The following is a 23,637-nucleotide window of genomic DNA, read 5'->3' on the forward strand; positions in this document are numbered from 1 at the left end:
TGTTTCTCAACGAACATTATTCTCATTATTTCAAGTTCAAAACTTATGAACCTGTTTACTGTTATTCTCAAATCACAAATCACAATAGCAATCTTTGCCATGTCATCTTACTTTGGTAACTTACACCTCTAGGATTCAGTGATAATAATAATGTTAGTTTTTATACAGTGCTGAGGCTTTTCCAATCTGAGCTCAAAGTGCTTACAATCATTACCCCTAGCACAGATCTAATCATGAATAAACCAAGTTTCAATAAGAAAAAAAACAAAAAACAAAAAACAAAAATGGAATTCGTGAATCTTACAAGAAATTCATCATTCTTTTTATTTAGATTGATATCCATGTAAAGAAAAGTCACAATGGCAAGCTTTGTAAGTTTTCAGTCGCTACCAAAACTAAATCAATTTTTTAAATTTTAAAACAGTAGTGGATTCTATGAAAGCTTCTCTTAACACCCTGACTTAAATAAACTGTGTGCGAAGTGCTGTAAATAAAATGTACACTAAGTGAAAACAAAACAAGTCTTCATCACGGACACATCCCCCAACCCATACTTACATAGCATTGTTTGAATTCAACAAAAAGAAATTACCAATGGTGGACAATAATAACTTCCTGTAATCAGAACACAATCACTTACAATTAAATGTTAACTTGAACAAAAGTCAAGGTAATCTTTGAACAATAACTAAAACATGGTTGCAGTGTTATAATGTAGCTAAACATACCCTGGTTTAGGACAGAACATCGAAAATATGCCCTCACTGTATATTTGACCTTGACAAAATTCCAAGGTCAAATTCAAGTTTAATGGGAAGTACCGTGGTTCAAGCATACTTGAGGAAACATAGTACTGTACGCTTGAACCACAGTCCAAGTTGCCATGGATGTGAGAAACAGTTTTAGAAGGTGTCATACTACATTCGTGACAGCCAGTGCTCATTAGGATGAATGGTGTTAAACGCTTGAACCACTGCGAGTTACTAAACTTTAGAACTTGACCTTTTGACATGAACTTTGAAACTTGACCTTTGACATGAGGAAAGGTTTCACAATGGTGTGACTGTGTCTTATTTGTAATCAGATAGAGTAACAGAGATTACATACAATCCTGCAGTTCTGTTTAACGTGAACAAAGCTTAGTCCTATGTCTACCAGAAATTGACTATCAACAGTTTCTTTTGGACTAGATTTCTTGTAAAAATACTGTCTATGTTGAGGATGATTTGGTCAAAAATAGACATCTCTCTGGGTAATAAAGGTAAAACAATCCTAGAAATAGAGAAAGAATTGTAATGGATGGCCTTGCTGGTGTTAACTATGGTACAAGTGATAAATCATAACACTCAATGCATGCATATGAGATGAAGTGGTATTTGTAAGTTTTCATCACTCAGACAACTATACTGAAGTGAGGGGTGGGTTTCAAAAAATAAACAGCATGGATCTGATATAAACTTATGGTACAATCTCCCTACAGGATGATTAGGATAAGAACTTCACCCCCTACATTTTTTTGTTGTAATCTCAAGTGGTTGTCTAACTTAAGTCTGAACACAGATCTCTGCGGTTAATGAAGGTGAAAATTTGGAAACATAACATAAAGGCTTTAAGAATAAAGGGCTGTACACAGTTGTACTGTCTTCAAAGGACGTCATTTATTGTAAGGGCGAGTGTTTAAACGGCACCATGATACGGGATTCCATTTTACGAATCAACGGAACTGCAAGAGAAGGAGAAATGCTCAAATTATTGCCCAATGTTGTCGGAGAAGGAAAAAAATATACATACTTCAATCGATTATCAAACCCCAAGAGACAGAAAAGATATTAAATAAGGCCATTATTTCATAAAACTTAAAGAAGCTGTATGATCAGCGCCCTCTAGTGGCTAATTAGGGTATTGCTGCATTGTATGGAGTGACATGGGCTTTCCTTTGATTTGATCACAACAAAAGTGTCTATTTGGTGTTTATGAAAAATAAGTTTAACGGCTACAATGACAAAGGTGAGCATTTTTTGGTCTGATCTTGTACTATTCATAACATGTTGTTGTTCTTTCCTGTGAGTACAGTTTATGTAACTACTTACCAGTGTATGCCACACACTGATCCCAACCTGGTTTCTGCCATGTGTTTTCACGGATATCCTTACGAGCTTGTAAATTCTCATAAGCTAGGATGAAAACAAAGAGAAACATGAGAAGTTACCTTACATATGAAACCTTGCAAAATAATAACGAGAGCAGTTCTACGTGGGTAAATCATAGTTGATGTTTATTTTCAGGTTATCTCTGGTTATTCAGACTAAGAAGATTTTCAATAATATAACACGTATACTAATTCTTATAGTCGATAATGATTTGTAATTACTCTCTTGTTGATGCTTTGCAGCAGTTATTTATTCATTTATTCATTTATTTTTTGTTTGTTTATTTATTTATTTTGTTTTGTTTGTTTTTGTAAACATAATTAACTAAGACTGCATGCCCTGTGATAATACAACCAAGACTAAAGTTGTGGGGAAAGTGGAGAGTGGAGAGTGGAGAGACCCAAAAGACAATTTGATTTGATTGATCACTGAGTATATAGCTACAAAAAAATGCATTGTTAAATTCTATTCTATCTAACAAACCAGTAGTAAAATGTTCATTCTACTAGTTCAAAGTACTTTTCACAAGTTACCAATGATATAATGAATAGTGCTAACAGAAGCTGCTTTCATCTGTACATGAGCTAGCACAATCGAAACCAGTGCCGAATTTGAAATGGGTAACAACTTGAAGTTATCAGTAATGACTCGCACAACTGTGGCACTTCTTTGAACTTACAGTGCTAAATTTTGTAGAAAGACACAAAACTACTTTTATAAGTAAGGTATCAATATGTTGCACAAGTTGATCATTCAAAGCATTTTAAAACGTCTAAACTACCATAATAACTATGATTTCCTACAGGAAACATTCACACTTGACAAAACTGTGCTGATATATAGAATGAAAACTGTAGACAATGTCATGTGGAGCTTCTGCCAACTGTGGACATTCTAAATGTCAGTGTTTTGTTTATCTATCAAGACTATGATGACAAAGATGGATACAAAAATGTGAGTCCACAGTTGAAAGAAACTCCCTCTAGATAGTTACATCAGATAAGATCATGATATACATTGACATTATGTTATTTGTACAGATTGACAGTATGTTATTTGTACAGATTGACAGTATGTTATTTGTACAGATTGATAGTATGTTATTTGTACAGATTGATAGTATGTTATTTGTACAGATCATTGATAGTATGTTATGTGTACACATTGACAGTATATTATTTGTACAGATTGACAGTATATTATTTGTACAGATTGACAGTATGTTATTTGTACAGATTGACAGTGTGTTATTTGTACAGATTGACAGTATGTTATTTGTACAGATTGATAGTATGTTATTTGTACAGGTTGACAGTATGTTATTTGTACAGATTGATAATATGTTATTTGTACAGATTGAGAGTATGTTATTTGTACAGATTGACAGTATGTTATTTGTACAGATTGACAGTATGTTATTTGTACAGATTGACAGTATGTTATTTGTACAGATTGACTGTGTTATTTGTACAGATTGACAGTATGTTATTTGTACAGATTGACAGTATGTTATTTGTACAGATTGACAGTATGTTATTTGTACAGATTGACAGAAAGTTATTTGTACAGATTGACAGAAAGTTATTTGTACAGATTGACAGAATGTTATTTGTACAGATTGACAGAATGTTATTTGTAAGGTAGAAATGTAGGTATCTTTCATCTTGACCCAAATCCTGGATTACTAGGATAGAGATAAAGAATGAATTAATGATGAAATATTAATGTTTGTATCAGTAAAGAGACATGATTTGAGGTATAAACACTGAAAGGATCTGTTGAAAAATGGCAGGAAAACTCAATTACAATGAAGATGATACCAGTTCTATTCTTGAAAACTCAAAGTGGCTAAGGATCTCAATAAATTATTTTAGCTGAATTTTATCACAACATGGTAGACACCATATCTGTTATAGTACATTGTATGTTGTAGTATAGTAATGAAGTGTCCATCCTTAGGTGAATGACTAAAATACTGTATTGTTATCAACCTTTCTGTTTGTTTATTTATGAATTTATTTGTGCAGTGATGTTATTTTCTTGTACAAATGGTGTTTGACACTCTTATTACATGGATGAAATCATTACCGATACATACTGTAAACATGGACGTTTTTGCTAAAGACTTATTTTCGCTAATTTCGCTTGAAAAAATATCCCCCAAAATAAGAAGTGACTAAAATGCCTTTTTGTACATGAACACAATGTACCAGTCTGGTAATTAGTAAAAATTAGTCTTTGAGAACAAGCTGAAGACTGTCAAATTGCAAAATGAAAATATTTAGGTTTTACTGTATTCTGATACAGCAAGGTTTAAATAAGGCGTTATATTGCATGTCCCCAGGTTTCTTTTGTTTATTTGCAGAAGACTACCCAAAATACAGTGAGCAGGGAGTATAAGAGTTTAAGAGTATCTCTCAAATTTGGTGTGTTTGCGTATTCCAGTTTGTGAGAAGAATCTTTAAGTAAAGGAGAACATTAACAAATGTATTGTGTGATACCTCCACACAAGTTTGATGGACACCATGCTTTGAGCTATCAGAAACCTAACACAAATGTATTGTGTGATACCCTCCACACAAGTGTGATGAAAATGATTCACAGAAACAGACTCTCCTTAAACACCAAAAAGAAATTAGGAAATAGTGTTATGTCACCAACACCAGTACAATCTATGCATACAACACATTATGACTTTGAACTGAGAACACAGACTATTGCATTGACGTTTAACATTTCACAAGGCGACAAGAATTTTACCAAATATATGATGGACCATATAGAGTTGACCAATTTGGGTAAACAGTCCTCTCACGGCTTCCTGGTTCTCGTTGCGCAATTTTATAGCTTTGGCCCTGTGATGTTCAAAAGTATAAAAATACAATTTATAATACATAGAAAAAATATAAACAATTGTCTTTGCATTCAGAGTGTTGGCTGAGAAGAAACAATGATACCATATGGTCACTTGCGATAGAGTTGGGACACATCTATATAGTGCGCCCCCAACGTCATGATGATAAAATCTTTTTTCTTTCATAGTTGATAAGTCATTAGCACCCTCTAATTGCACAGTAAATTCTGTTTGGAATGCTGTATATCCCTGCATGTCACCATTATTGTACATTATTTTGGTAAATTTCTATCATTTGGGGTGAGATGGGTGACAATAGAACAATCAAATAGGGTAAATCATAGATAGTAGAGGGGATACTGATACATGTTTCAAATCATCATCAAGCATATAACTTCAGTCACAATATGCAAATTTAACTCCTATCAGTGAACAGAAGTAATACTTTAACAAAGTTTGTTTATTCTGTGACTTTTAAACTGAACACAGGATGGCACTATCAGACATTTCCTCTCAGCAAACATTCAGAAAGAAAGACCAAATGACTATGTTATTATAAAACGAAGAGTTCCTCCTACCCCAGACGTGATGAACCTGATATAAATCACCAATTTGGGTGAAAAGTCCAGTAATGTTCTCACCGTGAGCACGACGACACTCTATACCACGTGCCCTTAGAAGGAAGAAAACAGTTTCTCAAACATACATTAGGAGTCAGTACTGGCTATGTCTGTTGCAATTGTATGTTTCATTGTAACAATTATATCATATACCAAATATGGTAATTGTATGTTTCATTGTAACAATTTTATCATATACCAAATATGGCAATTGTATGTTTCATTGTAACAATTTTATCATATACCAAATATGGCAATTGTATGTTTCATTGTAACAATTTTATCATATACCAAATATGGCAAGTGTATGTTTCATTGTAACAATTTATCATATACCAAATATGGCAAGTGTATGTTTCATTGGGACAATTTTATCATATATCAAATATGGCAAGTGTATGTTTCATTGGGACAATTTTATCATATACCAAATATGGCAAGTGTATGTTTCATTGTAACAATTTATCATATACCAAATATGGCAAGTGTATGTTTCATTGTAACAATTTTATCATATACCAAATATGGCAATTGTATGTTTCATTGTAACAATTTTATCATATACCAAATATGGCAATTGTATGTTTCATTGTAACAATTTTATCATATACCAAATATGGCAAGTGTATGTTTCATTGGGACAATTTTATCATATACCAAATATGGCAAGTGTATGTTTCATTGGGACAATTTTATCATATATCAAATATGGCAAGTGTATGTTTCATTGTAACAATTTTATCATATATCAAATATGGCAAGTGTATGTTTCATTGTAACAATCTTATCATATACCAAATATGGCAATTGTATGTTTCATTGTAACAATTTTATCATATACCAAATATGGCAATTGTATGTTTCATTGTAACAATTCTATCATATAACAAATATGGCAATTGTATGTTTCATTGTAACAATTTTATCATATACCAAATATGGCAATTGTATGTTTCATTGTAACAATTTTATCATATACCAAATATGGTAATTGTATGTTTCATTGTAACAATTTTATCATATACCAAATATGGCAAGTGTATGTTTCATTGTAACAATTTTATCATATACCAAATATGGCAATTGTATGTTTCATTGTAACAATTTTATCATATACCAAATATGGCAGTTGGTTTTGCCAAAGTATTATGTACACAATGCATTGTCTATCCCCCCCCCCCCCACAAAATTTTGTTCTTGATGTTAAACTGTAGAGTCAGAAGTCATGGGACTACAAATACTTTCATCTTTTATGACTAAGTCACTTGGAAATGTACTTTTGTGTTCAGTTGTCTGCTAGAAACGTTAACAAACTGCAAAGCACAAAGTCACTGGACATTCGTTTATGTATCTAATTAATTTGGTTGAATGAATAAGAACACTAATTTTAGAGTAGTTAGGGGGTGAGATTGTGCACACAGGGTGAACTAAGTGGGACTACCATACCCACCATTATATTATTATGTGTCGTTAAAATAAAGCCAGTAGTGAAGAATGTAAATAAATAGGCACTGGATGAACAATAAACTAAAACAGCATACACACATTTATGCTAATGATTGAGAAGGGCAACATGTGACAAGCGTGGCTTTGAGTTGGGATAACAAGCATAGAAATAGTGAGTGATAAGGATATGACTGCCAATGTTCAACTTCTTCTACAATCAACACCCTAGGGTGGCTGTTTATTCTAAGCTGGTGTATATGTTTCTTCCTACTTTTCAGGGAAGTGTCTAGGAGTACTTTTATGGATATACAGTGTTATACAAATATCAATTATTTATTATCACTATCATTATTAAAAGAATATCAACACCTGGGTCCTTTCTATAAATCTAATTTTTTAGTAATTTTTCTTATTTTATTTCATTATATATTTTTTTCATGTGTGAGTGTCTAGTTCAGGTTTTCCATTGTTTTCCAAATGGTCTCAGTCTGTGTTTATTTATTTCTTCCTATCAGATGTACAGCCATTACAGATTGGAAGAAGAGTTTTATATTGTCTTTTTAAGTTGATGTCAGTTTCCGCATCCACTATTTCTTGTGAAACTTCCCAATTTTTGCAATATTATTATTTTTTTCATGAAAAAGTTAAAAAAAAAAGGTTTAGGATCAGCAGTGAAAAAATAGGTGGGGGTCGGGTAACCGGAACCAAATAATTATATTTTTTAGTCCTCAGTCATTCAAATATGGACATGCTGTTTTGAAATGAGAGGATCATTTTCAACTAAGTCATTTAAAATAGTACATTGAAATAAACATTAGGTTAAAATTGTGTTTGAGAGTACAAACATGGCTTTTTTCTTATCTTAGTTTACAAAGTTGTTTTTTTATTGAATTCACAAAAAATGGGATGCTTTATGCAGAATTTGAAATTGGCAACCATTTCCTTAGTACACAGAGTTACAACAATAGGGAATTTCTAGGACTGTGAACAAAACAGAGGGAAACATCATGTATATGTAACCTGTCAATCACCTTGGAATAGGAGGAACCCTTGACTCATCCACTTCCTTATATGTACATAGAATGCACCATTTCATTTCAATTGCAGAGGGGTGGACAGCCCTGCTTTGCATTCATTTTGGTTAAGTCTTTTGCTTTCCCTAGAAACACCCGCTTGTACCAGCGTGCAGGAGTTTGTCAATTGGAAATACTGATGAGTTGGCAATGTAAAATTTTCACAGAAACATGCCTATACAATTTGTTGATATTTGCATTCACAGATTTTGAAATTAGCAAACTCGCAACTTAGGAAAAAGTTTGCGGTCAATACAAAGCATGGCAGTGATTTCAGTAGACCTTTCAAAGATCAGCACCCTCTACAGACTACTACATATAGGCTTTTACCTATGACTGAAACCATGTTTTTTTTCAGAACTGACATTTACATGTAGTACATCCTACGTATTTGAAATATTATTAAAAACAAGAAAATCATACAATCGAACTTTCACCCATCATTTCTACACAACACCACTAGAGGGCAGTATTGCTTTGAAAGGTCTATATCGGATAAATCATCAGTAATAACAGCAGCTGTTATTTGGCTGCATGCATTGCACCACACAGTGAGCAAAGCAGAGCTTTGGATTTACTGCTGCAGATGTTAGTGCAGTATACCTACCAATTATTTCCCCACTCAATCATGGTTCCAGGCTGAAAATACAAAAATGTGAAAAAATATAAATTTTGCTTCAATATTTGTAGTTTCCCTGAATGTAAAAGAACATTTTGTGATTACATATTATATATTACATTGCAAATACTGGTATTTGTCCATGAGGAGAACATGATTGGTGGACTGTTGAGAAAAACAGATAATCTCCCAATCCGAATACAAATATATTAGGGGTGGTAGCATTTGTATTACATGCCAAGAAAACATTTATGGGATGGGATATCAGTTTTTTTGTAATCAAAATTACCATACAGCCAGCTTACTGAAATATAAGTTCAGAATCTTGCAAAATCATAATTTTTGGAAAAGTACCACGATACTATTTCTTTCATACTGCCCATACAAAGAAAATCACAAAATCTGAAACCAAATGTCGTCTGGCATGACAAAAATCTTGCTAACAGTGCTACATTTTATCATCTGGTTCGACAAAAATCTTAGTAACACTGCCACATTGACATCTGTCTCAACGAAAATCTTACGGATGGTGATAAATTTTATCATCTGGCTAGAACTAAAATCTTACCAACAGTGCTACATTTTATTGTCTGGCTCAACAAATATCTTACCAACAAAAGATATTTCACATCACTTAATATAACTAATCTAATATTGGTTCCAGTAAAGTGGGCTTGATTCTCTAAGTCTGACTAATCATTTTGATGGGATTACAAATAATAAATATATAATTTGTTCTTACCTTGAGTTGGTAGCTTCTCATTTCATAAATGTTATTTTGATGTTCTCGTGGCTCTGGTTCACCCCAAAAACTGAATGCCTGCAGTAGCTGATTTCTGCGAGATATCAACATCTTGGCCCTTGCCTTCTTGTACTTCAAGTAGTACTAACAAAACATATCAAAAATAAACTTTAGTGTTGTTCAATTTTTTTTAAATCTAATCTTGAACTTTCTATCTCTTTCAATGAGTTGTGTCACCTGTGGATGTCTTAACATTGTCTGAGTGTAAGTACTGCCTACACACACATACACACACACAAACACACACACATACACGCACACACATACACACACACACATCCACACACATCCACATACACACATACATACACACACATACACACACATACACATACACATATATACACACATATATACACACACATGAACACACATACACACACACATCCACACACATACACACACATACACATACACACATACACACACACATACACACACACATACACATACACACACATCTATATACACACATACACACACACACACACACACATACACACACACACACAACAAACAACAAATACATGTACACGGATATATACATCACATAGCCACATAAACAAACAAATAAGAACACACAAAAAAGACACATTTATAAAACAACAAAGTTACACTGCCTGATGTTGACATGCCAGTGCTGACCACCTATGTATGAATTACAGATTTTCCTCTCCCCTAGATTCCAAAATCTGAGTAAAAACACTGAGGATCTATGTTACTATTCTCTCCTAGATTTTCTAATAGTGTATCAGATAAGAATTAAAAATTTTTCAAATACACACAACATACGTTTGATAAGCTGAGAACTTTTAACTGTATCAGATATGCATATAAGATAATTTGCATATTAATGGTATTTTTTATATGTTGATTGGTATCAATTCTTCAGATACAATAAGATACATGTATGGGTCTATGATCTATAAACTCTCCTGGGAAAATACTGATTTGAAGTTAACCAGATTTCCCCTTCCTATTACATGGGTTCCCAAATTGTTGCAAAAACAATGTACTACTCTGGTAGATATGGAGTTTTACCACATTTCCTTTCCCTGCTACCTTGGTTCTCAAAACATTATAAAAAACAATGTACTAGGTAGAGAAATCTCTTAAAGTTGTACTAAAGATTCTTCAATGACTCTATTACTTAGGTTCCAAAATATTTGTATAAAGACTGTACAAGATATGGAAATCTATGTAAGTTTTACTTGATACCACATCCCCCACCCCCTGTTACCTGGATTCCAAAAAGCTTTGCAAAAACACAGTACAAGGTATGGAAATCCTTGCAAGTTTTACCAGATTGTGTCATAATACTTAGCATAAACAGTAATACAGACTTACTGGATCAGTATTCAGCATACTCCTTGTCTGCATAATATCCCTGTAGCCGTTCTCATAAAGCCATAGATGTACTATCAAAGTAAGAATACATTTTTTGTATTTAACTAAATCACATACGGTAGTTAAAGTGCCACATGTTGAATTTATAAACCTTACATAAAACCTTGAATCAACTATTCTAGTATAATATCAATGTTAATGCATATCTTCTATGACATTACAATTGTCTTCTGGCATTGTTAGAATAGTTTACTGCCTAGTATGGATTCTGTAACATTTTTTCATACATATTATAAAAGAATTACTTTAACAGATCGTTTGTAAGTTATATCTTAATACCATGTTTGAGTTCAGTCAATTGCAAGTTATGGTTAAGTATGGTTCAGTACGTAGAATACTATGAGTGACTTTAAAATACACAGGATAAATCTCACCAAAATTAGTTTAAACTCAGCTTGTGTACCTTTAATGGATACCTTGTAAATTCACTAGTATGTTTACTAAAAACTTGGATATTAAACAAGATACAGTGCATTGTTTTCATTCACTTTTACTTTTCAGTACAGTGCTGGCATCAATCTGTACTTAGGCACAAGTACTGTCTCTGATGAGTTTAAAGGCCTACTCTGCAAATAAACACTCGTTATGCAACATGACTTTGACCATGTAACACATTCACAGAGAGTGTCTATGAAACTGCTGTTTGAGAGAGTATTACATATTTTTTTTATTTCCTAATGTTGGACTACGGTATTATTAATATACAGGAAAGAAATCCGTCACTGTATTTTTTGAAATTGCATTGACTGTATTTGTGAAAATGATGGCATGAAACAAGTTGAAAGTGTGGAGACACTGACCCAGGATTGAAAATTAGCCCTTTTAATGAGTTTGCTAGCAAGGCCCTTACTTACCTGCTTGGTCCTGATGTCCAAATGTAGTCACCCAACTTCCAAAGAGTTTACATGGAATACTACCATCTTCATGTCGATTTCGTAAATGTTCTTCTCTGTAATAAACATAGTTTGATGATTAAAACACATGTACCAGTACTTTCTTCATCAGTTTTGATGATTACAACATAGAAGAATTACATTTATAAAATACCTCTCTACAATCATAAGATGCTGATGTGACAATTACCACATAACAAGGGAGGGTAAGACTTATAATCCATTTTTAGGGGGGGGGGGAATTATCATATGAGGGGTTACAATTCTCGACAGGGAGGAACCTGAAGAACTTTTTCTCCAAGTCCAAGTGACAAATCACTGCTGCTTTTTGTATCTAACATTACCTTCTATTTTACATATCTTACACAACTATAAATTTCAAAGCGACAGACATGTGCCTCCATTATAGAAAGATCACTGTACTCCACCTGTACTTGAGGTCAGTATTTCTTGATGAAAGGGGAAATGTGAACACACACCTCAACTTTCAAATTAAGTCTGCTAACACTACCAATTTACTATCATCAGTGTTTTTGATATGCATGGCAAGTCAAGACTGCCATCACTTCCCCAGTATTTTAGTAATCAAAATTATGATAAATGTACAGTTTTACCAGAGTTCCCACTTTCTGTTACCAGGGTTACCAGCAAAAACATGTATCCTGCAATGTTCCTTTTATGTTTGGAAAGTGCGGGAACAAAGAAGGAAATCTAGTAAAGGTTGCATAGCTTTCCATACCTGTTACCATAGTGATAATTTTGTTGGAAACCATAATAAAACTCAGGTAGAATTTTACCCACTAATTAACTACTTTCATTGCTTTCTTTGATCTGTGGATGTTCTTTTGGCAGTGGTGTGGCTCCTTGTGTTGCTCTTCCATGATTCAAGGCCTTACCTCTTTTCTTTTTTGTATTAACTCTTTTTCTGACAAGTCTCGGTGCCATAAGTATGTCAGTAGGTTCACTCTATATTAATAAATACACCAACTCTCCACACCACCACCAATTGGATGACTTGGGGAGCCGATGATTTGAAACTGTCACACAAACTGCATAACCTTTGACATTTTGGTAGCTACTAAACCACCGTTCTGTATATGTAATCACACACCATTCACACACCTTTCCTATTTTGATATTGGCTATCAAACACATGAAATACAGCTCAAGTAGACAGGCAAAGTTCATGAACACAATGCTCTTTGGGATTAGTGTATGTAAACAGCATTCAATTTGCACCTTTGAGGTGTCCACAGAGCATCTCATTAACATTTAACACTGCATCAGCATCTCATTATAAACATTGCATCTATTGGCATCTCGATAGCAGAGTACATGATTATTACTAAGTCACAATGCATGTATACATAAAGTGCTGTGTATTTTGTGTCAGAGAATCAGATGCAAGCATTGTTCGATGCAGATGCTTTGATGGTGCCACAACAACAGCGCCCCAATTGTGCTAGAAAGATCCTTTTGTGATGTGCACACAGGTGATGGTTTATGTGAGCTGAACTGTACATTATTACACCCACTACCTCAGTACAAATGTAACTGGGTAGGGAGTGAATTATATTTATGCAGACAAATGGTTGGACTTTTCAGACTAAGCTATATTATTAAGAAAGTCAGACAAGGCTAGATATATATGTACATGTTAACTACTGGAGTATTTTAAAAGGTTTATAACATTGCTCTCATAGCCTACAAGTTTTATAACATTGCTCTCATAGTCTACAAGTTTTATAAACCAAAACTCTCATAGTCTACAAGTTTTATAAACCAAAACTCTCATAGTCTACAAGTTTTATAAACCAAAACTCTCATAGTCTACAAGTTTTATAACCAAAACTCTCATAGTCTACAAGTTTTATAAACCAAAACTCTCATAGTCTACAAGTTTTATAAACCAAAACTCTCATAGTCTACAAGTTTTATAACCAAAACTCTCATAGTCTACAAGTTTTATAATCAAAAGTACAACATTTGAAAAATGAAACACTTACGAAGCCACTTTGTATTCTTCAAAGCATTCTGGTTTAATATCATGAACTGAAACATAATGAAGAGAGGGTTAGTGAAGTACAGTAAGTACACACCTCATCACACTGTGTATCATATATCATTTTTACATTTTGACATGCAATATTCTTCCTGAACATAGTAACCTTCTGGTAAGCACCTTGATAAAATAAAAATCATGCTAAAAAAACAACTTCATTTTATACAAAAAATGGTATAAAAGCAACCAAAGTACTACAAATTATTCCTTTACTTGTTGAATTGTAACTAGTATTGTAGACTGCAAGATACAATGTACGATGTGTTGTTCCACCCTCAATGACCTGTTCTGTCTGAAAGGGGTTGTACCTTACAGACTACCGGTACTAGATATGGTGCTACAGAGCTGAAATCTCTCTTGTGAATCACATTCTAGAGGGAACACTGACATGATCACATGTACAAATGTACATGTAATGTAAATGGTCATTTTACAACTTGTTCTGAAGTCCATTTCAACATTACAGCCATGCTGTTGGATCCATGAACTACCTATCTGGTCTTGAGTGAACCATCTCCCCTCACCTGTATTTTAACATACATGTACTTCAATATGATAGATAACAACATGTATTAAACTATACCCTTTATTATGTCCCCCTCCCCCTCCCCTCCATCCGCTATAAGATAAAAAGTTAAAAGACTTACTTTGTAATTCATACACGTGTTCTTTAGTAGCTAATAGTCTAGAGTGGGCATCCTTTACAGGAGCTACAGGCTGTACAAATAACTTGGACAAAAACCCTTCTTTCTGTCCTTCACTCTCAGTTGTGTTAAAACTCCTGTAAAAGATCACATGGTCCAAGTTATAGATAATATTAGCAGTACTGGTAAAGAAAAAATTATGAAAAATCACCTAAACTGTACATGAAGAATTTTTTACATACAAGGTCACCTTGATGACCTTGACATGACCCTGTGACCGTGACATGACCTCAATGAGAATGTAGAATGAATGGTATAGATATTTCACACAACTAAATGTTGAGACACAATGACATGGTATGGCCCATGGAAGGGTTTTGCAGACAGAGGTTATACGGTGGAAGGGCCAAATCTTGGGAAGGCCTTTGAGGTTATACATTGTACGGTGGAAGGGCCAAATCTTGGGAAGGCCTTTGAGGTTATACAGTGGGCCAAATCTTGGGAAGGCCTTTAGTGTCAGCTGTACTACCAAGGCCTACAAAAGCCATACATGTACTTGAGCTGTAAAGATTAATCAATATACTCAATGGAAACATGAAATGTATTTTAGATAAATAATTTCCACATTTTGGCAAAGATGATGTAGAGTCAGTGACAGGCAAGCATGTACATGTACAAGCAGAACTTGTGATGATGGAATATACTACTTGTCTCTGTCACTCTGTGCCAAGTGTTATTAATCCCAACTCATTTGTTTACTTTATCTTTTTATAAGAAGTTCTGCTTGTAAACGCTTGTCTATCACTGGCTGTATACATCATAAATGATTTGAATCAGTAACATTATCAAATGACGTCTACCTTACACTAACTTATCCTGGTTATGACATTCCTGTCCAAAAATTAAAATCATAATTCCATTTACAAAATAGTACATGTATGTCAATTTAACCAGATTTTCTACTTTTTGCAACACTTCCTGTTTTTTTACAATAAAACACATGCTTCACTCTGTATATAGGTCATCAATAAAAGAGACAACTATTAAACATGAAAGAATGCTCACAAGAGGTTGCTAAACCATGAAGCTTGTCTGCATGCCAGATAATGATTCCCTTGTAAAACCCTGTGTAATACAGGGAATATAACCCTCTTCTGTTTCCATACATGTGCCATCGCATCACATGTAAACTATTTGATTTAACACGGTAGCAGCTCCTCACAGTGTGTTCAAAGCATAATCACTTCTGTAGGTAACCCTGCACATTGTTTGAAAGGGGAGCCAGGGTTCAGAGGTCACTTTCCAACAACAAATCAGAACATCAGGAACATAGGTACAATGTATATGGAGGTGTGTCAATATATTATCTAGTCAAATATTAATGAATTAAGCATGTACATATATGCACTTTAACAGGGTAAACTTTATATATCACATTTCCATAGATTGTGTAAGGGACACACGAGAATAGCCTTTCAAAGCAAAAATATCAGGTATGTACAATGTATCCTGTTTCATTGATTCCAAATATCACCACAGTGTGTTCCTAGTATTGAGAGGAGAGGGTAAGGAGGGGGACATAGAAATTGAAAGAGGCAGAGACAGACAGACAGACAGACAGACAGACAGACAGACAGACAGACAGACAGACAGACAGAGACAGACAGAGAGAGACAAAGACAAACAAACACAGAGAGGGCAAGAGACACTGACAGACAGACAGACATACAGACAGACAGACAGACAGACAGACACAGACAGACACACACAGACAGACAGACAGACAGACAGACAGACAGACAGACAGACAGATAGATAGACAGACAGAGTGTGGAGGAAGGGAAGCGAAGCTACAATGCTATTGGCTGATCAACTGGTGGTCATGTCTTTCTGAAGACATACATGCAGATAAAGTATACATTTGTATGACAAATCCTAATTCTCTACATCTTGTCTTCACAAAAATATCAGTCCCTCCTAGTATATGCATGTATGTACCCCCTAGTAAGTTAGTAAGTATGATATTTTTATCTTCATGTTCTCATCATGTGGAAATTACAAAATTGTTCTTGCAAAATCAAAAATATAGAGGGTTACAAGGTGATTAGTTATTGATGAAATACAATTACAGTTAATGAATGTACATGATATAGAGCTGCCCTTTTCCTTTGACCTTTCCATGTCTACTTCAACTGCTTACTCATTCGTCAAGACAAAATACTTTAGTTGGTTTGAAGCTATTACTATACAGTCAGGCTAGCTATTACAGTCAGGCTAGCTATTAGAGTCAAGTGAACAATTAAAGTCAGGCTAGCTATTACAGTCAGGCTAGCTATTACAGTCAGGCTAGCTATTACAGGCAGGCTAGCTATTAATCAGGCTAGCTATTAAAGTCAAGTGAACAATTATAGCCAGGCTAGCTATTACAGTCGAGCTAGCTATTGCAGTCAGGCTAGCTATTAGAGTCAAGTGAACAATTACAGTCAGGCTAGCTATTACAGTCGACCTAGCTATTGCAGTCAGGCTAGCTATTAGAGTCAAGTGAACAATTACAGTCAGGCTAGCTATTACAGTCAGGCTAGCTATTACAGTCAGGCTAGCTATTACAGTCAAGCTAGCTATTACAGTCAAGCTAGCTATTACAGTCAGGCTAGCTATTACAGTCAGGCTAGCTATTAGAGTCAAGTGAACAATTACAGTCAAGCTAGCTATTAGTCAGGCTAGCTATTAATCAGGCTAGCTATTAGAGTCAAGTGAACAATTACAGTCAGGCTAGCTATTACAGTCGAGCTAGCTACTACAGTCAAATGAACAATTACAGTCAGGCTAGCTATTACAGTCAAGCTAGCTATTACAGTCAAGCTAGCTATTACAGTCAAGCTAGCTATTACAGTCAGGCTAGCTATTACAGTCAGGCTAGCTATTAGAGTCAAGTGAACAATTACAGTCAGGCTAGCTATTACAGTCAGGCTAGCTATTACAGTCAGGATAGCTATTACAGTCAGGCTAGCTATTACAGTCAAGCTAGCTATTACAGTCAGGCTAGCTATTACAGTCAAGCTAGCTATTACAGTCAAGCTAGCTATTACAGTCAGGCTAGCTATTACAGTCAAGCTAGCTTTTACAGTCAAGTGAACAATTACAGTCAGGCTAGCTATTACAGTCAGGCTAGCTATTACAGTCAGGCTAGCTATTACAGTCAAGCTAGCTATTACAGTCAAGCTAGCTATTACAGTCAGGCTAGCTATTACAGTCAAGCTAGCTATTACAGTCAGGCTAGCTATTACAGTCGGGCTAGCTATTAATCAGGCTAGCTATTACAGTCAGGCTAGCTATTACAGTCAGGCTAGCTATTACAGTCAAGCTAGCTATTAAAGTCAAGTGAACAATTACAGTCAGGCTAGCTATTACAGTCAGGCTAGCTATTAAAGTCAAGTGAACAATTACAGTCAGGCTAGCTATTACAGTCAAGTGAACAATTACAGTCAGGCTAGCTATTACAGTCAGGCTAGCTATTACAGTCGGGCTAGCTGTTACAGTCAAGCTAGCTATTACAGTCAAGTGAACAATTACAGTCAGGCTAGCTATTAATCAGGCTAGCTATTACAGTCAGGCTAGCTATTAAAGTCAGGCTAGCTATTACAGTCAAGTGAACAATTACAGTCAGGCTAGCTATTACAGTCAGGCTAGCTATTACAGTCAAGTGAACAATTACAGTCAGGCTAGCTATTACAGTCAAGTGAACAATTACAGTCAGGCTAGCTATTACAGTCAAGTGAACAATTAAAGTCAGGCTAGCTATTACAGTCAAGTGAACAATTACAGTCAAGCTAGCTATTACAGTCAAGTGAACAATTACAGTCAGGCTAGCTATTACAGTCAAGTGAACAATTACAGTCAAGCTAGCTATTACAGTCAAGTGAACAATTACAGTCAGGCTAGCTATTACAGTCAAGTGAACAATTACAGTCAGGCTAGCTATTACAGTCAAGTGAACAATTACAGTCAAGCTAGCTATTACAGTCAGGATAGCTATTACAGTCAAGCTAGCTATTACAGTCAAGTGAACAATTACAGTCAGGCTAGCTATTACAGTCAAGTGAACAATTACAGTCAGGCTAGCTATTACAGTCAGGATAGCTATTACAGTCAGGATAGCTATTACAGTCAGGATAGCTATTACAGTCTTAGCTAGCTATTACAGTCAGGATAGCTATTACAGTCAAGCTAGCTATTACAGTCAAACTAGCTATTACAGTCAGGATAGCTATTACAGTCAAGCTAGCTATTACAGTCAGATGAACAATTATAGTCAGGCTAGCTATTAGTATTACAGTAAGGCTAGCTATTACAGTCAGGCTAGCTATTAGTATTACAGTAAGGCTAGCTATTACAGTCAAGCTAGCTATTATTCAGGCTAGCTATTACAGTCAGGCTAGCTATTACAGTCAGGCTAGCTATTACAGTCAGGCTAGCTATTACAGTCAAGTGAACAATTACAGTCAGGCTAGCTATTAAAGTGAGGTGGATAATTACAGTCAGGTTAGCTATTACAGTCAAGCTAGCTATTATTCAGGCTAGCTATTAAAGTCAAGTGAACAATTACAGTCAGGCTAGCTATTACAGTCAAGTGAACAATTACAGTCAGGCTAGCTATTGCAGTCAGGCTAGCTATTACAGTCAAGCTAGCTATTACAGTCAGGCTAGCTATTAATCAGGCTAGCTATTACAGTCAGGCTAGCTATTAAAGTCAGGCTAGCTATTAGAGTCAAGTGAACAATTACAGTCAAGCTAGCTATTACAGTAAAGTGAACAATTACAGTCAGGCTAGCTATTGCAGTCAGGCTAGCTATTAATCAGGCTAGCTATTACAGTCAGGCTAGCTATACAGTCGAGCTAGCTACTACTAGCTACTAAAGTCAAGCTAGCTACTACTAGCTACTAAAGTCGAGCTAGCTACTACAGTTGAGCTAGCTATTACTGTCTGGCTAACTATTACAGTCAGGTAAAAAATTACAGCCAAGCTAGCTATTAGTATTACCATCAAACTGGCTATTACATCCAAGCACACAATTACAGTCGAGCTAGCTACTACAGTCGAGCTGGCTATTACAGTCAGGCTAGCTACTATAGTCAAGCTAGCTATTAGTCAAGTTAGCTATTTACATTAATTCCTTATATACATATGATCACTTTAGGGCCAGTGCCCTCTACTACATTGTACAGTAGCAGATTTTAGTCACCTTCACAATGAGCAGAATAGTCTGAGGGGTCTAGCAACTGAACATATTTTTTGAAAATGTTTTGTTACATACTATAAGTTACTTGCAATACGCACACACTGAAAAGTATTGCATCATCTGTGCTGTGGGCATATACATTGTACATGATAAATCAAATCAAATTGATTTTTGGGTCTGCACCCAAAATCGGCACCCTAACGACACGATCACAATTTAAACCTGTTATTGCAATTTACTAAGGGATAAGATAGACTACTATTAATTAACATGAACAATGTCTAATTATTGGTATTTTAGCATTTTTCAGTAAATATATTGTGGTTGTGTGATCGAAAAACAATACTACAGTTACAAACTAGAGCAGTTTTAAGATGGCAACAGATTCAAAACCCAGCTCAAGATTTAAACTTGTCACTACACTACCTATGGATAATATGGACGACTAATTAACAGATAAAATGTCTTTTCATAAGTAAGTGACCAATTAATAGTGAATAATATATATTTGGGTACTTGATGAAAAAGAATTACTCCTGTTGCAGTTACTGCAGCTTTAGAACTTGCTGAACTATGGTTATTTGAATTTCTTGTTTTTACAGTAAACATTTCAAATCTATCATTTTGAAAGAAACAATTACAATATATAGTCAGGCTTTCAGAGCAACTTTTTGTTTGTCAATAGCCTGCCGCCTAGATATTTGATGACCTGGCTTGACAATATCATTCCCCAGTATGTCAAGTCAGACAGCGTAACGTCTCTAGACTAGCTCTACATGAATCATCACAGGTAAGGCAGGCTGAACAATCAAATTTGTATTACTCCCCAATATTTTTCATTGTTCTGCCAAGGAAAGAATGAGTGACCTAAAGGGCTTTAAGAGTCACTAGATGAGTAGTGACAAACTCTTAGGTCATGACTATTTTTCTTGGTAGAAACACATGTTATGACTGACTGTGTTTGTGCACCATCATACATGACTTTCCCTCAGGACTGTATCACCCAAACACAGAATGTTTCCCTCGAGGCCTTGCCCTCAGGAAACAGTCTGCGTTGGGGTGACCCACAGTCCCTTGTGGAAACAGACGTATGCTGCTGCCTTCGCGATCAGTCAACATGTGTATATTTAATCATCACAGTTGTAACTTGTATGGTTTCAATCAGTACATGCAAATGTGGTTCATATTATGAGAATTTCTTCAACTTGAAAATCTGTATTGATAGAATTACAAAATGTATAACTGATCTGACTGAGTATTCTGACCTAGTATTACCAATATATATTATACACTTATAAAATGTACACTTAATCTATCCTGTGTAATGTCTACCTATCATGTCCTATTTGTGGCTTATTCAATGACAATAGATAAGAAACACAATGGACTTGAACAATACCTACATAGTTATAGTTAATGTTTATCATTCACTCAGGGCTTTCTATTTATCAGTGTCTAGACAGGCACCTGTAACCAGCATGGCATGCTCAGGTTCCTGTCACCAGTGTGGTGTGCTGGCAACAGGCTGAGATTTTTATGGCCTCAGTTCAGTGTGTTTTGGTACCAAAAAAAAGCACTGGTTACCTTTGAAAATGATTGCCTCAGTATATCAAATCCACAAAAGTTTGAAAATATTTAGTACCCTTTGCCCTTTGATAAATCATGCATTTCCAATCAGCAAGCATGATCTGAATAGGTAGGCTGAGGAGACTCTAACTTGAGTACGGAGGCATATATATTTTGTCGGCATCAGTGACGTGTGTGCCCTCTAAACCAATTTACGCACATAATTTCTAGTGATGCACCAAGTTTTGATGTTCTCCTATCTCTAACTATGTGGTGACTCACAAGAAATCCCTGTTTTTATCATTTTGACTAACAACAACAAAATTTGGCTATCGTTAGAGAGCACACTGATGCTAGCAAGTGGCCTCAAACTTGTGATCAAACACTGATGCTGACTCTTTTGAACTTAGCACCAATCTTCTCCATGTGGAATATGTAAAGTTGTCAATAAATCAGTTTACTACTCTCCAAACCTTCAAAGTTAACCTTTCAAATAATTTTCAAAGAATGTTTTGAACTGCACAACTCAAGAACTATAACTTTTGTCTCAAAAAATCACATTCTAGAGAGAAGCGATGTCTTTACAGCATATAACAGCACAGTCTGCATATTGTGTTTGTCTACTTCTGAATCACATAATTGTCTTCATTTACTTCTTTTACACCTCATCAACTGTTATGGAAGTATTGTGACCAATGAGTATCTTGTCTTTGGGTCAAAGTAAAAATAAAATATAAAATAAAATTCCAACCTACATGTACCTATCCTATTTTTGGAAGTCATGTTATCGAAAAACAAGCATTTTTTTCTATTTTTGCCAGAATGCATTGTTCGAACCTCCTTGGACTACTGAATAGGCTACATACCATTACTGTATACATTTGTATGTAATGGTTACATATAACAATGACCATTGGTATTTGTGTAATTTTGTAACCTAAAGCAGCATGTCAAAGTCAGTCACCAGCACATGGTCCTGGTGACAGGTACCTGTCAGGAGACTCAGCCTTATTTTTTGATAACATGCCCCCTTCCTCCCCCACTGTTGAGTGCTAGTAAGGCCTAAAGAAAAAAAAATGTTTGGTTCTGGTTCCCCGACCCCACCTAGTTGTTCACTGCTGACTCTATGTATTCGAGAAAAAAAAATTGTGTGATGTCTCGCAAATATAGTGGATGCGGAAACTGACATCAACTTAAAAAGACAACATAAAAGTTTTATTCCAAACTGTAATGTCTGTGCATTTGATGGAAAGCAACCAATAACACAGAGACCATATAGAAAATATCAGAAAACACAACTACCTGAACTAGACACTCACATATGAAAAAATAAAATAAAATAAAAAATCTACCTACCCCAACAGTTCTAAAATTGAGCGTAATCAGAACCACACAATTTTTTTTTGTTAGGCCTACACTGTATGTTTCTCAATTAATTGCCAGTGTCAAATTTGTAGGGTATATTTACTGCACTAAAACAAGGTCTTATGGCCTGGGACCAATGTCGAGATGTGCTTTGGCAGACATGGTGCCACAGTCACCTGTGAGCAAATATTCTATAATTTCAAGGCTGGTCATAATACAAAATTATGATATTATTTCGGTATTTACGAAATATTAAAAAAAAAAAATACATGCATAAACACCACTGGTGGTACTTTTTGAATATTCGTAAATACCTGATAACGTCATTATTTTGTATTTATGACCATCCTTGAATAGAATATTAGCTCACAGGTGACTGTGGTCAGTGTGCATAGTGCAACACCGATCACAAGGTCATATATGGGTCATTTGGACAGTGAACCATATTCTATCACTACGTGAAATCAGATTGGTTTAAAGAAGTGTTGGCATTAAGTAACATGCACTCTCTGATACATCGAAAGAAAGGACGTGGACAAGGCCACGATTCCCACGAATATTTCTCGTGTCTGAAAAAATGTCGGACAGTCGCAGTCCTAGATGTGACACAGCCTGAGGTCATAAGGGTCGAACTTTGAAGACTCTCAAATAAGTACCAAATTGTATCCGTTTTACAACAATTTTGTCATCTAGGACCGTGTCTTACTATAATTAGGTCGATGTCTGTTTAACAGAGAAAGATCAGGCTTACCTGCACACGACAGGCGCAACCAGCCTGCTGCTTGTACGCAAATGTAGGGAGAATCTTCGGACGAGAGCCGCCATGTTCACTTGCCTTGCGTGTTTTGAAGCCTCACTTTCATAAATGTCTGGCATTACAGCGCCAACATGCGACG

At 35.3% G+C, this 23,637-nt stretch overlaps 1 protein-coding gene across 2 annotated transcripts; it reads right to left on the reverse strand.

Annotated features, from left to right (window-relative positions):
- Positions 1-23,586, reverse strand: LOC144449027 (protein NipSnap homolog 2-like). 2 transcript variants are annotated; one of them, XM_078139430.1, is made up of 10 exons: positions 23,493-23,586; positions 14,574-14,707; positions 13,871-13,916; positions 11,826-11,920; positions 10,912-10,982; positions 9,505-9,648; positions 8,751-8,782; positions 4,911-5,005; positions 2,091-2,174; positions 1-1,723 (listed from the first exon to the last, which is right to left on the reverse strand). In XM_078139430.1, the coding sequence occupies exons 1-10, from the start codon at positions 23,564-23,566 to the stop codon at positions 1,659-1,661; spliced, it is 840 nt and encodes a 279-aa protein (XP_077995556.1). In that variant the 5' UTR covers positions 23,567-23,586; the 3' UTR covers positions 1-1,658. The 2 variants fall into 2 exon arrangements, with proteins under 2 accessions (XP_077995556.1, XP_077995555.1); XM_078139429.1 differs by lacking the exon at positions 4,911-5,005 and adding an exon at positions 5,583-5,677.
- Positions 23,587-23,637: the final 51 nt, after the last annotated feature.

This window comes from Glandiceps talaboti, chromosome 18, assembly GCF_964340395.1.
Source record: "Glandiceps talaboti chromosome 18, keGlaTala1.1, whole genome shotgun sequence".
Taxonomy (NCBI): Eukaryota; Metazoa; Hemichordata; class Enteropneusta; family Spengelidae; genus Glandiceps; species Glandiceps talaboti.